General features: G+C 56.5%; 2 protein-coding genes across 10 annotated transcripts; both read left to right on the top strand.

Moving 5' to 3' along the window:
- The first annotated feature begins 5,026 nt into the window (after positions 1-5,026).
- On the top strand, positions 5,027-14,683 carry LOC122440798 (GEM interacting protein). 3 transcript variants are annotated; one of them, XM_043467499.1, is made up of 22 exons: positions 5,058-5,175; positions 5,466-5,592; positions 6,168-6,252; positions 6,749-6,824; positions 6,937-6,994; positions 7,266-7,391; positions 7,484-7,548; positions 7,660-7,767; positions 8,203-8,283; positions 8,369-8,539; positions 8,630-8,767; positions 9,121-9,308; positions 9,555-9,661; positions 9,732-9,821; positions 10,149-10,226; positions 10,299-10,453; positions 10,671-10,859; positions 10,956-11,093; positions 11,196-11,392; positions 11,722-12,109; positions 13,712-13,778; positions 13,911-14,683. In XM_043467499.1, the coding sequence occupies exons 4-22, from the start codon at positions 6,759-6,761 to the stop codon at positions 14,282-14,284; spliced, it is 2,784 nt and encodes a 927-aa protein (XP_043323434.1). In that variant the 5' UTR covers positions 5,058-5,175; positions 5,466-5,592; positions 6,168-6,252; positions 6,749-6,758; the 3' UTR covers positions 14,285-14,683. The 3 variants fall into 3 exon arrangements, with proteins under 3 accessions (XP_043323433.1, XP_043323434.1, XP_043323435.1); XM_043467498.1 differs by lacking the exon at positions 5,466-5,592 and having other exon boundaries at positions 5,027-5,175; XM_043467500.1 differs by lacking the exon at positions 5,058-5,175 and having other exon boundaries at positions 5,188-5,592; positions 6,692-6,824.
- Positions 14,684-14,875: 192 nt separating this feature from the next.
- Positions 14,876-19,104, top strand: LPAR2 (lysophosphatidic acid receptor 2). Of its 7 annotated transcripts, none has more exons than XM_043467507.1 (4): positions 14,876-15,645; positions 15,760-15,955; positions 16,662-17,403; positions 18,203-18,469. In XM_043467507.1, the coding sequence occupies exons 3-4, from the start codon at positions 16,662-16,664 to the stop codon at positions 18,322-18,324; spliced, it is 864 nt and encodes a 287-aa protein (XP_043323442.1). In that variant the 5' UTR covers positions 14,876-15,645; positions 15,760-15,955; the 3' UTR covers positions 18,325-18,469. The 7 variants fall into 7 exon arrangements, with proteins under 7 accessions (XP_043323442.1, XP_043323440.1, XP_043323441.1 ...); XM_043467505.1 differs by having other exon boundaries at positions 14,879-15,645; positions 15,760-16,025; positions 18,217-19,104; XM_043467502.1 differs by having other exon boundaries at positions 14,880-15,645; positions 15,827-15,987; positions 18,217-19,104.
- The last annotated feature ends 482 nt before the right edge of the window (positions 19,105-19,586 follow it).

Below are 19,586 nucleotides of genomic sequence, written 5' to 3'. Positions count from 1 at the left end.
CTTTTCAACAGCCAAAAAAAACTAGAAAAAGCCTTTTATTTCCCGTCAGAAATTCCAGAGTGTAGGGTGTGGGTGCATTTGATAACTCTGACAAGCTGCATGTGACGACCTCAGGCCATGGAACCCAAGCCCAGGCTTCCGGACAACTTCCTTCCTCTCCCCGCCAATGCTCAGTGAGGAACTCTACCCTGTTCTGCCCCTGCCTCATGGTCATCCTCAGCAACCCACCCAACAGGCTTCTCCATCAGAGGGAGCGTGGCCCACAGCCCGCCAAGAGCCCTGGAAGCCAGAGCAAGGAAGGGGCTGGGACCAGCTGTGAGCATCACATGGGCCCTGGACACTGGCTGGGGTTTCCAGAGGGGAAGAGGTGCCTGCTGTTTCTCCGCCCATCTCCCAGTCCATGGCGTCGCAAAGAGCCGGACACCAGTTAGCGAGTGAACCACAACGGAGGTGCCAGGCCCCATCCGGCAGGGGATCCCTGAGGCCATTTGAGGCACTCAAATGGGGAGGGGAGCACTCTGGACGGGGGAGTTTGCTGGGCATGATTCTTGGTGGGCTCAGAGCAAGGCTCCTCGTACCCTCCGTGCATGAGAGAGGTCCGAGGGGTGCTCTGACTGCCCTGAGAATGGGCCCTCAGCCCTGATGCAGCGCTGAGCCCTCCCGGGGGTTCCCAGTAGTGTCTTCAGCCCCAGCAGGTTAGGGCAGAGGTCCCCAAGCCCTGGGCCTCAGGAACCGGCTGCTCAGCAGGGAGTGAGCGGCAGGTAGGCAAGCGAAGCTTCATCTGTGTTTACAGCCGCTCCCCATCTCTCATGTTGTTGCCATCTGAGCTCCGCCTCCTGTCAGATCAGTGGCAGCGTTAGATTCTCATAGCATCACGAGCCGTGCATGCAAGTATTCAAACCTAGATCCCTAGGTTGTGTGCTCCTTACAGGAATCTAATAACTGGTGGTCTGAGGTGGAGCTGAGGCGGCGATGCTAGTGCAGGAAGCAGCTGCAGATCCAGGCTGTCAGAGGCAGAATCCGACACTTTGTTTTAGTCCATGTGTGGCCTGCCCATTTTATTTACCACTACTTCCATCCGTGCCTCTTTCCCGAACTGCACACTTGTCTCGGTTACAGTTTTGATAAGCCCACAAGCTGACCCTAGCCAAAATGTGTAAAAACAAATGTCGCTGGAGAGCTTCTTTGTAAGGGAGGAAAGACCCAGCGGTGAGACAGCAGAAGATTCCAAGACTGCCCCCCCTCCCCCCCCAAAAAAACCTGCATTTGAAAGAAAATACCAAGAGTTCTAGTTTGGAAAGATACCCTGAAGAAGGAAATGGCAACCCACTCCAGTATTCTTACCTGGGAAATCCCATGGACAGAGGAGCCTGGTGGGCTACAGTCCATGGGGTCACAAAAGAGTCAGACACACCTTAGCAACTAGACAGCAACCAAGAGTCCTAGCATAGTTAAGTTACGGGTTCATTGTAACAGGTGGTTCACACTCTCTAAGACTGTGTTGTATAATACGGGCAACTGGCTATCCAACAAAGCCATGGAGCCTTCAAAACTGCTTTGCCACATGGAGACCAAGCACCCTGCGTTCAAAGACAAGCCTTTGGAGTTTTTCAAAAGAAAAAGTGAACCGAAGCAAGTATTGAAGGCCACCACTTCATTAAATGTGTCTGAAAGGCAAACCTCATTCTTAGTGGCTAACCCTCTTGCTAAAGCTAAGCCCTTTACTGTTGGTGAAGAGTTGATCCTGCTGCTGAGGACATTTGTCATGAACTTTTAGGAAAGGCTGCAGTTCAAAAGGTGGCCTGTGTTCCTTTTTTGGCTAGTGCCATAACTAGAGGATACCATAATTAAGCTTCCCTGGCGGCTCAGACAGTAAAGAATCCACCTGCAATGCAGGAGACCCAGGTTCCATCCCTGGGACAAGGAGATCCCCTGCAGAAGGGAATGAATGGCAACCCACTCCAGGATTCTTGCCTGGAGAATTCCATGGACAGAGGAGCCTGGCGGACTACAGTCCATGGGTTCATAAAGAGTCAGACACGACTGACTGGCTCTTTCACTTTTCACTTTCAGCACTAACTGATGAAATAGAGAATGTTGAACCACAATTGTTAGGGTTAACAAATCCACATGGTACGCAATCCAGGTTGACTAATCTACCAGTGTGACAACAAGGCAACAATGTTTGTTCTTGTGCCTTTTATTTTTCATGAGAACATGTTACCTGCACTTTCGTTGCCAACCAGCACCCCAAGTCTCTGATTATGTACCAGGTCACTGTATTGGCATATGCATGGAGTGAAGGGCTGCCGTGACCAAAAGACTTTCTGGTTTCACTGCTTGGGTCAAAGAGGTCACTTCTGCGTGTGAGTCTACACACTGTGTCATCCATAAAGAAATGCTGCTAGCTGAAAAATGTCACCTGAACTTAACATTTTGTATGGTGTGATTAAAATTATCAACCACATTAAAGTACATGCCCTTTGCTCACATCTGTTCGAGCAGCTCTGTGAAGAGAGGGACACAGCACAAGCCTCTCTCACAGACGTGAGATGCTTTCTGATGGCAGATCAGAGACTTCCCTGGTTGTGCTGTGGACAGGAATCCACCTTCTAATGCAGGGGACATGGGTTCGATCCCTAGTCCAGGAAGATTCCACATGCCAAGGCGCAACCAAGCCCGTGTACCACAATTAAACTGAGACCTCAGCTGCAACTGCTGTGGCCCGTGCGCCTAGAGCCTGTGCTCCGCAATGAGAAGCCGGCACACTGCAGTCAAGAGCAGTCCCTGCTCGCCGCCACAAGAGAAAGCCCGCACAAAGCAACGAAGACCCAACACAGCCAAAAAATAATAAATAAAAATAAAGTATATAAAAGGAGATCCATAGCCAGAGTTTTTGAGTCATGAGAGTCGCTCTAGAGATTTCTTTTAGAAGAACAGTCACCACTGGAAGCATGTTTCAGTGACAGAATGGGTTGCAAAATTTGCTTATTTGTGTGACATCTTCAACCTGCTCAACGAACTCAATCTGTCACTTTAGGGGCAAACAACTGTGTTCAGGTCAGCAGATAAAGCGGCTGCATTCAAACCCACACCAGAATTATGGGGACAACGAGTGAACACTGGGGATTTCTGACATGTTTCAAACATTAGCAGAGATTTTGAAAGGGACTGAGCCAGGGCCTACTTTCTCCCAGCTGATGAATGATCACCTACTGCAGCTTTCAAGAGTTTGAGCAATACTTCCCAACCACAGAAGACCCCAAATTGGGAAGGAATGGATCCTCAACCCATTTGTGAAAAAGCCAGGTGAATTGACTTTGTCACATAGAATTTGACTTTTCTAATGCTAGAAAATGATTAACTGCTTGAGATAAAAAAAATGACGGTGGCCTTAAAAGTATGTTTGAGATAATTTCAAATTTCTGTATGTTCTGGATGGACTTCCCTGGTGGCTCAGACGGTAAAGAATCTGATCCCTGGATCAGGAAGACCCCCTGGAGAAAGGAATGGCAATCCACTCCAGTATTCTTGCCTGGAAATTCCATGGACTGAGGAGCCTGGTGCGCTACAGTCCATGAGGTCGCAAAGAGTCAGACACAAATGAGCAACTAACACTTGCAGGCATGGTGGCGCTGGTGGTAAAGAACCTGCCTCCAAGGCAGCAGACATAAGAGGCATCAGTTCCATCTCTGGGTCAGGAAGATCCTCTGGAGGAGGGCTTGGCAACCCACTCCAGTCTTCTTGCCTGGAGGATCCCATGGACAAAGGAGCCTGGTGGTCTATAGTTCATAAGGTCCGACACAACTGAAACGACTTAGCAGGGACACATGTTCTAGATTAAAGTCAAAGCAGAATATCCTGAGATTGCCACAAAAGCACTGAAAAACCTGCTTCCATTTCCACTTCCATTCTATCTCATCTTTGTGAAGCAGGGTTTTCTGCAGTGACAGCAACCAAATGAGATTCCAGAGTAGACTGGACATAAGCAACACACTTCAGGTGTCATTATGTCCCATCACCCCCAGATGGGACCATGCAGTTGCAGGAAAACAAGCTCGGGGCTCCCACTGATTTGCATCATGATGAGTTGTATAATTATTTCATTATGTATCACAATGTAAAAATGAAATAAAGTGCACAATAAATGTAATGCTCTCCAATCATCCTGAAACCATACCCCTGCTCTGACTCCCCCAATTCATGGAAAAATCGTCTTCCAGAAAACAGGTCCCTCAACCGGTCCCAACCCGTCCCCCAAAATTCAACTCAAGTTGTGTCCAACTCGGTTTGTGACCCCATGGGCTGCAGCACACCAGGCTTCCCTGTCCATCACCAACTCCTGGAGCTTGCTCAGACTCATGTCCCTCAAGTCAGTGATGCCATCCAACCACCTCATCCTCTGTCGTCCCCTTCACCTCTCACCTTCAATCTTTCCCAGTAACAGGGTCTTTTCCAATGAATCAGTTCTTCGCATCAGGTGGCCAAAGTATTGGGGTTTCAGCTTCAGTATCAGTCCTTCCAATGAATATTCAGGACTGATTTCCTTTAGGATCGACTGGTTTGATCTCCTCGCAGTCCAAGGGACTCGCAAGAGTCTTCAACACCACGGTGTAAAAGCATCAGTTCTTCGTTGTTCAGCTTTCGGGGAGTTCAAATTCAACCGGAATGGGGCAGAACATCAGACCACCACCAGGGGGCTCCCATTGCCCCAGCCAGTTTAGGATGGGTTCAGAGTTCCAATAGACTTATGGACAGGGGTGTCCCTGGGTCGTAGAACGGGAAACGTTTGGAACAGGCTCCTCTGGCCAGGCAGACTGTGTGGGCTCACTGTAAGGGGAGTATGCTGGGGTTAGGGGGCCCACAAAGATCTGGGATGAGGAAACCCTGGCCGGGATGGAGTCGTTTCGGCCGGTCACTCAGGAGGTCCTGAGTGCACCCCCCGGCCACTCCGGCAGGGGGCGTGGTCTGCGTCTTCGCCTGGAGGGTGTGGCCTACCAGCAGAGGCGTGGCTGGGGGCGGGGCCTTCTGAGGCGGGGCCGCGCGGAACCCCGGCAGCGGCGGCGGAGGCAGGAAACCGGGGCTGGGCCCCGGCGGCGCCGGCGCGCGATTCCCTCCCAGTCCCCGTCCTAGCCGAGCGACCCTAGGGCCGGAGCATGGACTCAACGGAGCCGGGTAGGCGGTCCGGGACTCGTGATCCTCGAGGGGGCTCTCCCGAACGTATCCTACTTCCTAAATCAGTGAGGGTCCCCGCCTGTTCCTCCCTGTCCAGAGAGCTGGGAGAGGAGTTCCTGAATGGGGAGGACGCGGGAATCCTCCACTGTGGGGACTCCCAAGCTGAGAGGGGGCCCGGGACACCAGCCCCTGACCCCCTCCCCCTTAGGAGTTCACCCCGGATGTCTGGGGGAGGGGGCCCAGGAAGGGGAAGTGGCCGCTTCTGCTTCTGATATCTGTGATGGGGGCAGGGTGTCACGACTGCTGATGGAGAGGGCAACGCGGCAGGATCCCCACCCGGCCACTCCATTGCCCAGGGAGGGGAACATGCTGATCTGCGCCCCCTAGAAGGGGTGCCTGCAGCAGAAACGTGGCGAGGTCCGACTTTGTTTCCACCAGTCTTTGTGTCTCTGATTTGCATATTGAGTGTCATTTGGTCTTCACGCCGCTCCGGGTTTCAATCTGCCCGTGTGTGTTGCTGCCGCAGGCCCTGTGCTGGTCTGTCCCACGTGTATTTCCATCTGTCTGGCCTGAGGTCCATGTGGTTCCATTGTCAAACTGTCTCTGTCCCTGGAGGCAGTGTGGCTGTATCTAGGACATCTGTTTTGTCACTTTGCTTCTAGGCCCATGCATGTGTGGGTGTCTCTGCTTCTCCAAGCAGTGGTCTCTGTGTTGGGTTGTGCCTGAGTCCATCTGCCTGTCCTGAGTCAGGTCCCACCCAAGCCCACACTCCCGCCATCCCAGCTCAAACACCCATCCCATCCTGCACTCCCCATGAGACCAGAACTCTCTCTCTCTTTCCTTTCTCTTTCCCTCCATCCCCCTACCCCACCCCACCCCGTTCCCCCCCACCTCCTCCCCACTCACCATCCTCACCCTCCAAACAACCTGCCAAGGTGTGGTGGGTGGAGAGAGGCTTCTGTTCACCCATGTGTGATACTCCCCTCTCCAAGGGTTACCCCCGGCTCCTGAGAGCAGGAAGAGGTACAGTGACATCTTTCGGAGCCTGGACAACCTCGAAATCTCACTGGGGAACGTGTGAGTCTGAGCCTGAGTCACCCCAAATTCTGCCAGGATCCCTAAATCCCTAACCATTTAGATGCCCAAAGCCCCTTTAGGAACCTGCAACTTCTGGATGCGCTTACCTAATAACGCAAGAAGCCTAAGAGAGGGCCCTCAACACACCTGAATATCCCCAAATTCAACCCCCTAAATCCACCAGCAACCCCCAGAGTGATCCTAGGGGCCCCACGTATCCTTCTTGTGACCCTTGTGATCCCTTAAAACATTGGAGAACTTTATAATCCTGCTCTAAACCCCAGTTACCCAGGATCCTTCAAATTCTATCTCAAATTTCTTTAAAAAAGAAGCTCACTTACTTCCCTCCCTAAAGTCCCATCCCTCAGGACCCCCAGATACAACAGATGTCACAGAGGTGATATCTAGGACCATCCCCAAACTGCCCTGGGGTCCCCAGCACCCTAGGTGGGACAGACTCGGTGGAGGGTGGCATCCTGACTCCCTGACCTCCCAGGACGCTTGAGATGCTGGCTGGAGACACTGTAATTTCAGGAGACCCGGAACCTGACAAGAACCCCACAGCCACTTTGGTGAGAGATGGGACCCAGGGGACAGGGAGAAGGGGGCCTCAGAGGAGAGACTGAGGAAGGTGGAGGCGCTTGCACTGCATGTTCCTGAATGCTGTCTCCCCCCACCCCTCAGGCCAGTGAGACCAGCCGTTGGAGTGGCCCCTCCCCAGAGGATCCTGCACCCCTTACAGGTAGGGGCTCTGGGGCCAGAAGCATGGGGGCAGAAAGGAGTCCTCCATCACCAACAGCCTGTCCCGTGCACCAGGGACGTGGCAGTGCCCCCAGCAGACGTGAACCCCTGTCCTCAGGGAGCCCCAGTCTCAGTGGAGAATCAGTGTAAGGTCGCAACCTAGATAAGCAAAAGCAAGGGAGTGTTTGGAGAAGCCATAAGATGTAGAACAGGGTCCACTGGTCTGGTCTGAGGGCTCAGGGAAGTTTCAGAGGTCCACCCATCTGCCCCAGGGGAGGAGCTGGACTTGCGGCTCATCCGAACCAAGGGGGGCGTGGATGCAGCTCTGGAGTACGCCAAGTCCTGGAGCCGCTACGTCAAGGAGCTGCTGGCCTGGACCGAGAAGAGAGCCAGTTATGGTGAGGGCTCCTCGGGCCCAGCCCCAGGCCCTGCCCTGGGCCCTGCAGTGCTCGCACCCCGCCTGACTCACACCCCTGTCGTCTACCCCCAGAGCTGGAGTTTGCCAAAAACGTCATGAAGATTGCCGATGCTGGCAAGGTGTCAATCCAGCAGCAGGTAGCCCTGAGCAGACACTGGCCCCCAGAGCCCAACCCCTCCAGAATCCCAGCTGGACGCCCCCTAGATCCTCAGCATCCTCTAACACCAGCTGCCTCTCCCCTCCTGCAGAGCCACATGTCACTGCAGTATATCTACCTCCTGTTTCTGGAGCACGACCTCAGCCTGGGAAGCCTGGCCATGGAGACACTAGCCCAGCAGAAAAGAGATTACTACCAGGTGAGGGGGCCCTTCATGCATCATTTCTCTACAAGCCTCCGGGGAGGCATCATTACCATCAGCACCATTTGCTGATGAGGAAGCAGAGACCAGGGATGCTGCGGAACTTGCCCAAGGTTACCCAGCAGAGATTCAAACCAGGTTTCCTGTGCGATTGCAAAACTGTGCTTTTGTTTGTCTGCGGGCCATGGGGCGAGACGCCGAGTGTACTCAGGAAGAGAGCCTTGGCATCCCCAGCTCCAGACCCAAAGGATGGAGGTGACCACCGAGACTCTGCGGAGAGGCCACCGGGGTGGGGGAGGGCAAATCTGGGGGAGAAGACCCAGGAGAGAGTGCAGATAGAGAAAAGGGTCCAGCGGGTGAAAGCCATGTGGGCCGGGTAAATGGGATGACCAAGCAACCCGGGCAGCGTTCCTCATTCCCCATCCTTCCCAGCCCTTGGCTGCCAAACGGACTGAGATTGAGAAGTGGCGGAAGGAGTTCAAGGAGCAGTGGATGAAAGAGCAGAAGCGGATGGTGAGGCCTAGGGCTGCAAGCTGGGAAAGCGGGCTGGGGGAGGAGACAGAAGAAGCCGGAAGACCCTTCCCTCTTCCGCCCCTAGAACGAGGCGGTGCAGGCGCTGCGGCGGGCCCAGCTCCAGTACATGCAGCGCAGCGAGGAACTGCGGGTGCGCTCCCAGGTGTCGCCCGAAGATCTGGCTCTCCAGGCCTCACCGGGCCCCAACAAACAGCAGGAGCGGCGGCGACGCTCTCGAGAAGAGGCCCAGGCCAAGGTGGGGACTCCGCCCCGTGCCCCGCTGCGCTTCGGCGCCCCCAGCCCCACGCATCTCTCCCATACACGCTCCCTGCCTCGGTTTCTCCAGGCGCAGGAGGCCGAAGCGCTGTACCAGGCCTGCGTCAGAGAGGCCAACGCGCGGCAACAGGAACTGGAGGCCGCCAAGCAGCGGATCGTGTCCCACGTGCGCAAACTGGTGCTGCAGGGGGACGAAGTGCTGCGGCGGGTGAGACTCTGACCCGACAGCTGCCCGCCATGCTCATTAGTACCGCTGGGCCTCACCTGCCCCTAGACCGCCTCCGGGGCACCAGGACTCACTCCGTCTCTCTGGACAGCCAGTTCCCGCCCCCAGACCCTGCCAGCACTTCCTTTCTCGGCCCCACTCAAGGGGTCCTGCCCCGAGGTTGACCCACCCGGGTTCTGATCACACCCCTAGCCCAGCTGCAGACTCAGTCCCTCAGCCACCTCCCACTGCCCTGCCCCGCCCCCAAGCCTGGACCGAGCTGGTGTCTCTCAGGGGCAGGCCACGCCCCAGGCTCCCGGGCTCCGCCCCTCTCACACGCTGGCTCCGCCCCACAGGTGACCCTGGGATTGTTCGGGCTTCGAGGCGCTCAGGCAGAGCGTGGCCCCCGCGCCTTCGCCGCCCTGGCTGAGTGCTGTAAGCCCTTCGAGCCTGGCCAGCGATACCAAGAGTTCGTGAGGGCGCTAGGGCCCGACCCCCCACCACCCCCGCCAGCCGCCTATTCTTTCCAGGAGTTCACCTACAGGTGGGTCCCCAGGAGCAGGGTCGGATGGGAAGCCAGGAAGAAGCGGCACCAGGCATTTGGGTGGGGTTGTCCTAGTCGTGGGAGGGCTGGAAACTTGGGGTTACTGCACTGGGGGCCATGATGCCCATGGCCATAAGGGCTTGCAGACCCAAGTCCTTGAAGTTGGGTCTTAAAAGGGATGCCAGGGGTGATGTCAATCCCAGGCCAGCTTCCTGATTATCAGAGCCCTCCAACCTCTCCTCTCAGTTCCCCTCTGGACACAAGAAAGAAGCTCTCTGGAGCACCCCCTCCACAGCTGGATGAGAGTACAGCTGAGCCAGGCCCTTGGGAGGACACAGGCACAGGCTGGCAGGGTGAGTACAGTGAAAGGCAGGCAGGAGCGGTGCTGGGGAGGCCACGCCTGACCGACCTGTCCCTCCCTAGGAGCTCTGGGCCCCACTGTGGGCAGTGATGTGGACAGCATGGGCGGTGGCAGCGAGTCTCGCTCCCAGGACTCTCCCACTTCCAGTCCAGGTGGGACCATCCTCCGGCCCCTGGCCAGGCTCTGACCCCCAAACTCAAACCCTCTTTCTTTGACCTCTGACCTACCCTGCATCCCTGACCTATTTTCTCAACCTCTGACCCATTCTCTTGATCCAACTTGGAACCACCGCTACCCCCAGGTTACTGACCTATTCCTCAGCCCCTAACCCCTGACCTGTCTGACCCCCCTGACCTCTGACCCTTTCCCCAAGGGCATCCGTGGGTGCTTTGGGAAGGCTGAAGACCAGGAAGGTCTCCTTAGCCTTGGAGCCTCCCCCATGACCTCTGTGACCCTCAACCTCTGTAACCTGACTCCAGGCTCTGGCACGAGGCGGCTGGTAAAAGTGTCATCCATAGGCACCGAGTCTTCAGATGACTTTGAGGAGCGAGACCCTGGTGAGGCTGGAAGCAGGTGGAGGTGGGCTGGGGATGGACTAGGCACTTCTGACCCTGTCTCCCTCCCTGCAGACCTGGGAGATGGGCTGGAGAACGGGCCAGGGACCCCCTTCAAGAAGTGGATACTATCCAACGCAGCCCAGACCCACCGGTTGCGGCGGCTGCGGGGCCCAGCCAAGTGCCGAGAGTGTGAGGCTTTCATGGTCAGCGGGACAGAGTGCGAGGAGGTATGGCCTGGGCTGACGACCTAATGACCTCTGCTGACCCCCAGTGACCTCTCTGACCACAGGCATCTCCCTGACCTGAGATTCCTAAGACCTTGCCATGAGAGACCTGCCCTGATCTGATGATCCCCTATGAACCCCCTGCTCCCTGAGGATCTCTATGACCTTCTCTTCCCCCACGGACCCTGATGACCTTCCTGACCCTGTGACCTTTCCTCAGTGCTTTCTGACCTGCCACAAGCGCTGCCTCGAGACTCTGCTGATCCTCTGTGGACATAAGCGGCTACCGGCCCGGACTCCCCTCTTTGGGGTCAACTTCCTGCAGCTGCCCAGGGACTTCCCAGAGGAGGTGCCTTTTGTGATCACCAGGTGCACGGCCGAGATAGAACAGCGTGCGCTGAATGTGCAGGTGCTGCCTTGACCTTTGACCACCCCCAGTAGTGACCCAGCCCTCTCAATGGCCAGACTGCAAGCCGGGTGTCCACTTCCCACCCCTGCCCTGCAGGGCATTTATCGGGTCAGCGGGTCCAGGGTCCGCGTGGAACGGCTGTGCCAGGCTTTTGAGAATGGCCGAGCATTGGTTGACCTGTCAGGGAACTCACCTCATGATGTCTCGAGCGTTCTCAAGCGATTCCTCCAGGAGGTGGGTGCTCAGTGGCTTGGGACTCATGGGCCAGATGGGCTCAGACTGAGGACCCTCTGCAGCCCACCCACACCCATATCCCCCCTGCCATTCCACCCCCAGCTCACTGACCCCGTGGTCCCCTTCCACCTCTACGATGCCTTCATCTCTCTGGCTAAGACCCTGCATGCAGACCCTGTGCACGACCCTGGGACCCCCAGCCCCAGCCCTGAGGTTATCCGCTCGCTGAAGACCCTCTTGGTGCAGCTGCCCGACTCTAACTACAACACCCTGCGGCACCTGGTGGCCCATCTGTTCAGGTGTGCACTGTCCTTGGTCTTGACACGTGACTTCTGACCTGAGGCTCAGACTGTTGCGCCTTCCTTAGACATGGGACCACTGACCCCTGACACTGACTTCTGACCTTCATATGTGTTTTCTGAGCTCTGAAACTTAATACATGACTCCTGACTTTGGATGCTGACCCTTGACCCCCACCTCCAGGCTTGTGGCTGCTGGTTGCAAACAGTGACCAGGACCTCTTACCCATGACTTGAGCAAGTCACCACTAGCCTGGTTTGCAGGTCCTACCCAGTGACCAGTAATCAGACACTCTGTGCCCTGATCCTTCTGCTCCTGCTGTCCCCAGGGTGGCTGCACAGTATGAGGACAACAAGATGTCTGCCAACAACCTGGGCATTGTATTTGGGCCGACGCTGTTGCGGCTGCCCGACGGTCCAGGGCCAGCCGGTGCCGGACCTATCACCTGCCTGCTGGATTCCGCACACCAGGCTCAGCTCATCGAGTTCCTCATTGTGCACTATGAGCAGATCTTCGGGGCTGACGAGCTCCTCCTGGCCACTGAGCCCCTGCCCCGAGACCCCAGCCCACCCCCTGCGACCCTCCCAGCCAGCCTCCAGGCACCACACTTACAACTTGTCCTGGACCCCCTGCCCTTATCCCTCGCCTCAGACCAGGACCCAGACGCCATGCTCCTTAGTGCCCTGGAGAAGCATCCCGAGGCCACGCTCCCAGAGGTAGGAACCTGCTGGGCCACAGACATGGGGAGAACCTTCTCTCCATGCAATCCTCTCACTCTCTCTCTTGTCTTCCTTCCTTCCTTCCCCTTTAAAACTGTCTATTCCATTCCCTTCCTCCTTTATTATTGACTCTGCACTCATCCTGAAAGGAGAAGTAAGGAATGGAGAGGTGGGAAATAATGAAATAACAACAGGATACAGCCTTGCAGAGATCCTAACATGAATACTATTGATTCCTTCAACAGAATATTTATTGAACACCTACTGTGTGCCAAGCATTGTTCTAGGCATTACATATACATCAGTGAGCAAAATATTCAGACTCCACCCTCTTGATTGCCCACCTTCCGCTGCTGCTGCTAAGTCGCTTTAGCCTACCTTCTAGTGAGGAAAAAACCAACAATAAACAGGATATATGATACAAAGTCATACAGACTTATATAGGATGTTACAAGGTGATGACTATAAAGAAAAGAAAGGGTTGGGTAAAGTCAGAGACGTCAAGGGCACGAAGGTGAGAGGTGGTGGGCAGTTTGTAACAGTAATAGGATGTTGTGGATGGGTCCCCTGAAGAAGATGAGTTCGATCAAAAACTAGAAGGATATAGCGGGGAGTGGGCCCGGTGGGGATCAGGGAAAGGGTGTTCCAGGCAAAGGGAACAGCCAGTACAAAAGCCCTGAGGTGGGAACATGCCTAGTGTGTTCAGGGCACAGCCCTGTGCTGTAATGAATGAGTGAGGGGAAGGTGGTAGGAAGTGAGGCCAGAGAGGAGTGTGCAAGCCTCCACTGACTGCATACCTACAGTGCAGGTGAGCTTACATAGCAATTGCCCTAAGAGGTACATACTGTTAGTGAAAACCATATAGAGATGGGACTGTTAGGGGAGACCTCCTGTCCCTCAGGTCCTGATATACTCACCATTCCTGAGAGCTTGGCTCTCCCCTGTAGCCCCCTAGAGCTGGGAGAGGGGCTGCGAGTGAGGTGTGGGACTCAGAACTTCAGAAAGTGCTCAGGACACAGAGAGAGCATTCCAGCTGCTATTAGCATTTAGCTAAAGGACAAACTAAAAGGTACACAGATAAGCTAAAAAAAGCAGGCCTGAAGTTGCAGAAAGTATAGCAGGATGGAGATCAGTAGTTCACCCCTTCCTAACGGAGAGATGGCTGTCACTTTCCAGGCTGGTCCTCTGCTGCCTGCAATGCGGGAGACCTGGGTTCGATCCCTGGGTCGAGAAGATCCCCTGGAGAAGGGAATGGCAACCCACTCCGGTATTCTTGCCTAGAGAATCCTGTGGCCAGAGGAGCCCAGTGGGCTACAGTCCATGGGGTCACAAAGAGTCAGACATGACTACCAACAACCTCTGCTGAACAAAGGCATTCCCACCTTACAGAGCCCACAGTTGAGATTAATGACACCTCTTCTCAGGAGGGCAAGCAGTACGCTCTTAAGGGCATCATCTCTCCCCAAATAACAAAACTGCAAAGAGGAGCTTTGGCATGTTCAAGAGTCTCCAAGAACTAGGATTTTATTGCTGGTTCAAGAGTCTCCAAGAACTGGGATTTTATTGCTGGAGGTCTCATTCCTGGGTTTCTTCTTACAGATTTCAACTCTGCAGAGTGAGCAGGAAGAGGAAATAACCGAAGACATCAAAAATGAGGGAGGGGAAGGTGAGTGTGTTAGAGGTTAGCCCAGGGTTCTGGGGTTGCTCCTGCCCTGGGGTTGCTGGACTTAGTGATGACAATGGAGGGTGGCATCCAGAGGACTTTGGGGTGCTTAGCATTGACCACCCTATCCCACAGTGTCCAACCAAGGGCCTGAGGACTCACCCCTGGGGACACAGCCCCGTGGCCACTTCAGCCGCCAGCCAGTGAAGTATTCCCGGGGAGGTGTGCGGCCTGTCACCCACCAGCTGTCTGGCTTGGCCCTGGTGGCTTCCAAACTGTCCGAGGAGACCCCCATCACATCAGTGCCCCAAGGGAGCCTGCGGAGGCGAGGACCCAGCCCTGCCGCCAGCACCCGTGAAGACAGCCCTCTGCGCCGCACCCCGCTGCCCAAGCATTTTGAGATCACCCAGGAGACAGCCAGGCTACTCTCCAAGCTGCACAGTGAGTCTGTGCCCCAGGCCACCTGCTGCCCAGACCCCCAAACTGAGGAGGCCGAGGACCACTTCTGACTATTCCAGCGCTCTGATCAAGAAGGCCAGGACTGAGAAGATGGGCCCAGCTTCCCAGGAGTTAAATGGGGTGTCTGGAGAGTTCCTATGAGGAAAGACTACATGGCCTAGCAGAGAACTAAAACCCTTTTGGTGGTACCAGGATACCCTCTACAAAACATAGGTCAATGTCAAGCATCAGGGCCACTCAGGTTCAGAGGTTACTCAGGGTCAATATAGGTCATGGGATCCTTGAGACAGGGGTGGTTTTTGCTACTTTGGTTGTGGCCACTCCCCCATCTCTGTCTGCCTCCTTAGCTGATCCCAAGTGACCAGATCTTGGAGGGTGTGGCAACCCAGACTCAGCATCCTGGTGGTGCCTGGGGTCTGGTGGCCTCTGAATAAACTGTGTCTTTTATATCCTTGAGTGTCTTTCTTTGCTGGGGAAGGGTGACAGAGGAGAGGTCGGAGAGGCAGCAGCCTTCCGCTTCATTTTCACCGACCACAGAAGCCAAAGACCTCTTATTTTCATCTCAGAACACCCCTGAGCACGTACAGGCGGTAGCGGCTGTGCCTGGACACCTGGCTGAGTCACAGGGGCCGGCCCTCCCAGAGCTCCGCATGCGATCCGGTCCTGCGAAATCAAACACTTAAAGTGCAGATAACCGAGACAATAGGGCTGTGTGCTCTGGGACGTGGGAGTCCACGGCTGCCACAGGCGTGGGCCGGGCAGGGGACAGCGCTGAGAAGGGAGGCATTCCGAGAAACCTGAGCGCGACTGGACAGTCAGCTGGGGCCAGGCGGGCAGTAGCTCTCGGCCGGCGAAGCCAAGGAGGGGCTGGGGTCCGGGCTGAGGGTCGGGGTCGGATCAGGGCGTGGCCTGGAACTCGGCGACGGATTGGACGCGAGGGAGCGGGCGGGGGAGTGCCGGGGCGGGGGCGCGGACCATGCGACCACCCGGACGCGGGCCCGGGCGGCGCCAGGTCACGGCGGGAACTCTCGGCCAGCCCCGCGAAGGCCCGCAATTGCAGGCGCGAGAGGTGTGCGGGGACAGGAGGTGGGGGTCCCGCGCCGGAAGTAGAGAGGGGCGGCCGAGGGGCCGCGAGGCGGAGAGGAAACGGGGAGCTGCGGTTCCGGACGCCCCTGTCCCCACCGCGGCTGCGGAAGCGAGGCTCCTCCAGGTGGCGGGGACCGGGTGGAGCTCGCCCAGGTGGTGGGGGCGGGACGCCGCGACGGGGGCGTGGCGGCGGGAGCCCGCCTCCCGGCCTCCCCGGGCCGCTCCGGATCGGCGCTGCCAGACGCTCTTCTGCTCCCGCCCTGGTCGCCCGGCCGTGGGTCTAGGGCGCGGGGCCGCCCAGTCTGCGGCGTGACGGGCTGCTCAGGTGAGGCCGGCATCGACGGGGGGTTGGTGCGCGCGGGCTCCGGGGAGGGCGCGGCACGTGCCCGCGGGGCCGGGGCGCCTCACCCTCCTCTCCTTCCTCCTTCTCCTCCCCCAGTCTGAGGGCTCCCCTCCCCGCGAGGCCAGGCCTGCCGCCGCCTTCCTGACAGCCCCTTTTGTCCCAGAGGCCGCCAGCGTCTTCACTCCCACCCGGAGCGGCCCGTCGCACCGCCTGCTTCGGAAGCACGCGAGCGCAAAGCCAAGCCCGCCGCCCAACGAATGGAGCTGCCTCACTGTCCAATCTGATCGCCCAGGTCACCACACCCCAGCACCGACCTCCGGCCAGGTCTTAGCAGGGGCCCCACCCTGCAAACACGCCCGCTGGTCTCTGCCCCCTGCACTGACCCCAACACCAAACTGACCCTCCCTTGTCCAGTTTCACAGCTCACACCCCTTTGTCCTGCCCCAATCGACGCCCCCCACCACCACCCAACACAGGTTGGTTACAGATTGGCCCCCGGTGGGCAAATGAGTTTTGTTTTGCTTTTTTCCGTGAAAAACAAAACCGCCCAGTCATTTGATTCAGGGGATATCTTTACAAGAGGCTTATTCGTAATTAAGCAACAGCTGCCCACCCCCCAACTCATGGAGCTTGCTTTTGCAGGTCAGCCCTGTCCCCACCAGTGCCACTTTGCCATGAGGCATCTTCCCCGGTGGTCAGATGTCTGGTAAAGAATCGGCCTGCAATGCGGGAGACCTGGGTTCGATCCCTGGGTTGGGAAGATCCCCTGCAGAAGGGAAAGGCTACCCACCTCCAGTATTCTGGCCTGGAGAGTTCCGTGGACTATACAGTCCATGGAGTCTCAAAGAGTTGGACACGACAGAGAGACTTTCACTTTCACTTTCATCTGCATTTGAGACACTTGTCCTTCCTGGCTTAAACCTTCCTCTGGCTGCTGCTCCCCTCTGTGTCCTTCCACCAAGGACTGCCTGTACTGACTTCTCCCTCTCTGCCCCCAGATGGTCACCATGGGCCAGTGCTACTACAACGAGACCATCGGCTTCTTCTACAACAACAGTGGCAAGGAGCTCAGCTCCCATTGGCGGCCCAAAGATCTGGTTGTGGTGGCGCTGGGCCTGACTGTCAGCGTGCTGGTGCTTCTCACCAACCTGCTGGTCATCGCAGCCATCGCCTCCAATCGCCGCTTCCACCAACCCATTTACTACCTGCTTGGCAACCTGGCCGCAGCTGACCTCTTCGCCGGTGTGGCCTACCTCTTCCTCATGTTCCACACAGGCCCACGCACAGCCCGGCTGTCACTCCGGGGCTGGTTCGTGCGGCAGGGCCTGTTGGACACGAGCCTGACGGCCTCCATGGCCACACTCCTGGCCATTGCTGTGGAGCGGCACTGCAGTGTGATGGCCGTGCAGCTGCACAGCCGCCTGCCCCCGGGCCGGGTCATCACGCTGATCGTGGTCGTTTGGGTGGCCGCGCTGGGGCTGGGGCTGCTGCCCGCCCACTTCTGGCACTGCCTCTGTGCCCTGGACCGCTGCTCTCGCATGGCCCCCCTGCTCAGCCGCTCCTACCTCACCGTCTGGGCGCTGTCCAGTCTGCTCGTCTTCCTGCTCATGGTGGTCGTCTACACCCGCATCTTCTTCTATGTGAGGCGGCGAGTGCAGCGAATGGCCGAGCATGTCAGCTGCTACCCCCGCTACCGTGAAACAACGCTGAACCTGGTCAAGACTGTTGTCATCATCCTAGGTGAGTGGTACCCTGCTTCCCGACTGCCAGTCTGATCTAGCGTGATGGGAGGGGACGATTTGAGTGGGAAATGTTCTCCCGGGAAGTGATACCTGAGATGAGGCCAGGGAAGAATTCCAAGCAGAGGGAACAGAAAGCAAGAGCTCAAAAAAAAAAGAAAGCAAGAGCTCCAACAGGACCAGCCCAAAGAGAGAAGGAGGCCCACGTAGCTGTTCTGTGAGGAGAGGTCAGCACAGCCTTAAAGGGTACAGATAGAGTCATAGCTTGTTCTGAGTTCCGTGGGAATTTAAGGGTTCTTAGCCAGGAGTAATGAGGTCAGTTCGGCTGTTAAATGTAGAATGGTCTGGGTTGAGGACACACACCACCCCAAAGAAACAGGACAACTCTTCCCAATCATTCGTTTTCCCCCACCAACTAACTGGCCAGTCCTACAGTGACCTCCTTTCCACCAAAGAATCTTCAATGTCCAGGGTCCTGTCCACTGTGTATGTGCATGCTCAGTCATGTCCGACTCTTCGACTCCATGGACTGTAGCTCGCCAGGTTCCACTGTCCATGGGAGTTTCCAGGCAAGAATATTGGAGCTGGTTGCCATTTCCTACTCCCACCTGTCCACCGTGTACCAGTTAGGAAAGGCAGACAAATCAGAGAAAGGTTCCGCTTCTTAGCCGTTCTGCCCATCATGCTGCAAAGGCAGCAAGACAGGCAGCACTTCCTTGCAAACTGCTCAGCTGTCGCCCAAGATCTAGAGATTCCCTCCAGCTTTGAGCAGTTGCAACAGCTGGCCCTGCTCACATCAGGCTCTGTCCCACAGGGGCATTTGTGGTCTGCTGGACGCCGGGCCAGGTGGTGCTGCTCCTGGATGGTCTGGGCTGCAAGTCCTGCAACGTCCTGGCAGTGGAGAAGTACTTCCTACTCTTAGCCGAGGCCAACTCACTGGTCAATGCCGTGGTGTACTCGTGCCGTGATGCTGAGATGCGCCGCACCTTCCGCCGTCTTCTATGCTGTTGGTGCCTCCGCCCGTCTACCCACGAGTCTGTTCGCTACACAACCGCCACCCACACGGGCACCAGCACTCGCATCATGCTTCCTGAGAATGGCCATTCCCTGATGGACTCCACCCTTTAGCTAACCTTGAACTTCAGCAGGGTACAGCAAATGCCACATCGCTGCCCCGGGCCACTGTGGATGCGCCTGGCTCTACCCAGTCTGCGGGCCAGACTTAAAGGCAGACCGTCAGTCTGACATGGCATGAACCACTGCCAGCCCTACCCAGGCACGCAGCTGTGTCTGTCTCTGAGCCTGCGGGTTAGGGTCATCTATGCAACTGGGAGAGAGTTGAATGGGGTGCAAGAATCAGGTTCTGAAGGTTGGGGGGCTTTTTAACAGACACTTTTTTTTTTCTGCACATGCCTGGTAACCCCTGTGGACTGCTTTCTTGTCTGTGGTGGCGTGGATGATAAAGATGAGAGAGATGAGGACTCTCGGGCCATGCAGCCCAGGAAAGCAGGGTAACACGGACGGACTATGGGTGCCCCATCTGCCTGAGGCTGACTGTTTAGGGGCACAGACAGGAGTGCTGAGTGTGATCTGGGAAAGGTCTATGACCCCTTGCAGCCTCCAGGGGTCTTGCCTGTCCCCATGAGAACTGAGGCGGTCTACAAGGAGGGCGTGATTTAAGGAGTAAACTTTTCTACTCGGAGATCTCCAAAGCCTCTTCTGTTGTCAGCTTGGTCTGTCTGTCCCTGTGTCCCAGAATTGCCCACCTTGGCTCAGACTGAGCTGGGATCCTTCACCGTGGCATCTCCTCGGCCCTGTTCTCACCCCCCCTTGGTCTCTGTATGGCTGTTGTTCCATCTCTCATTTCCTTTTGTGCTCTGTCTCCTCCATCTGTTCCCCTGCCTTCATCTTGCCACCTGCCTCTGTCTCCAGCCTCTGGAGCCCAGAGTGGTTCCTGGCCTGTGTAAGCCTCCTGCTTGCCCTTTTGTCTGAGTCCAGGTTGTTAATAGTCAGGTGTGTCTATCCCATTGCCCACTCTATCACCTACCTATAATAGATGGGCTAGAGGTTGTGGGGTCCATGGACCAGCATGCAGGATTTTAAAGTTGCCATTTCTCAAGCTCCTCTGCTATGCCTGGCACACAGATATGCACTTTGCTCTTTGCGACCCCATGGGCTGCAACA

This window comes from Cervus canadensis, chromosome 4, assembly GCF_019320065.1.
Source record: "Cervus canadensis isolate Bull #8, Minnesota chromosome 4, ASM1932006v1, whole genome shotgun sequence".
In the NCBI taxonomy this organism is placed as follows: Eukaryota; Metazoa; Chordata; class Mammalia; order Artiodactyla; family Cervidae; genus Cervus; species Cervus canadensis.
This window is presented reverse-complemented; position numbering and strand designations above follow the sequence as displayed.

What these genes read in the sequence shown, in the direction of transcription:
- LOC122440798 (XM_043467498.1), top strand. An exon ending in GAAATCTCACTGGGGAACGT is followed by an intron (nt 6,253 to 6,748) that starts GTGAGTCTGAGC and finishes CTGACCTCCCAG; the next exon opens with GACGCTTGAGATGCTGGCTG. An exon ending in GGATCCTGCACCCCTTACAG is followed by an intron (nt 6,995 to 7,265) that starts GTAGGGGCTCTG and finishes CATCTGCCCCAG; the next exon opens with GGGAGGAGCTGGACTTGCGG.
- LPAR2 (XM_043467506.1), top strand. Translation starts at nt 16,662, where the DNA reads ATGGTCACCATGGGCCAGTGCTACTACAACGAGACCATCGGCTTCTTC. An exon ending in GACTGTTGTCATCATCCTAG is followed by an intron (nt 17,404 to 18,216) that starts GTGAGTGGTACC and finishes TCTGTCCCACAG; the next exon opens with GGGCATTTGTGGTCTGCTGG.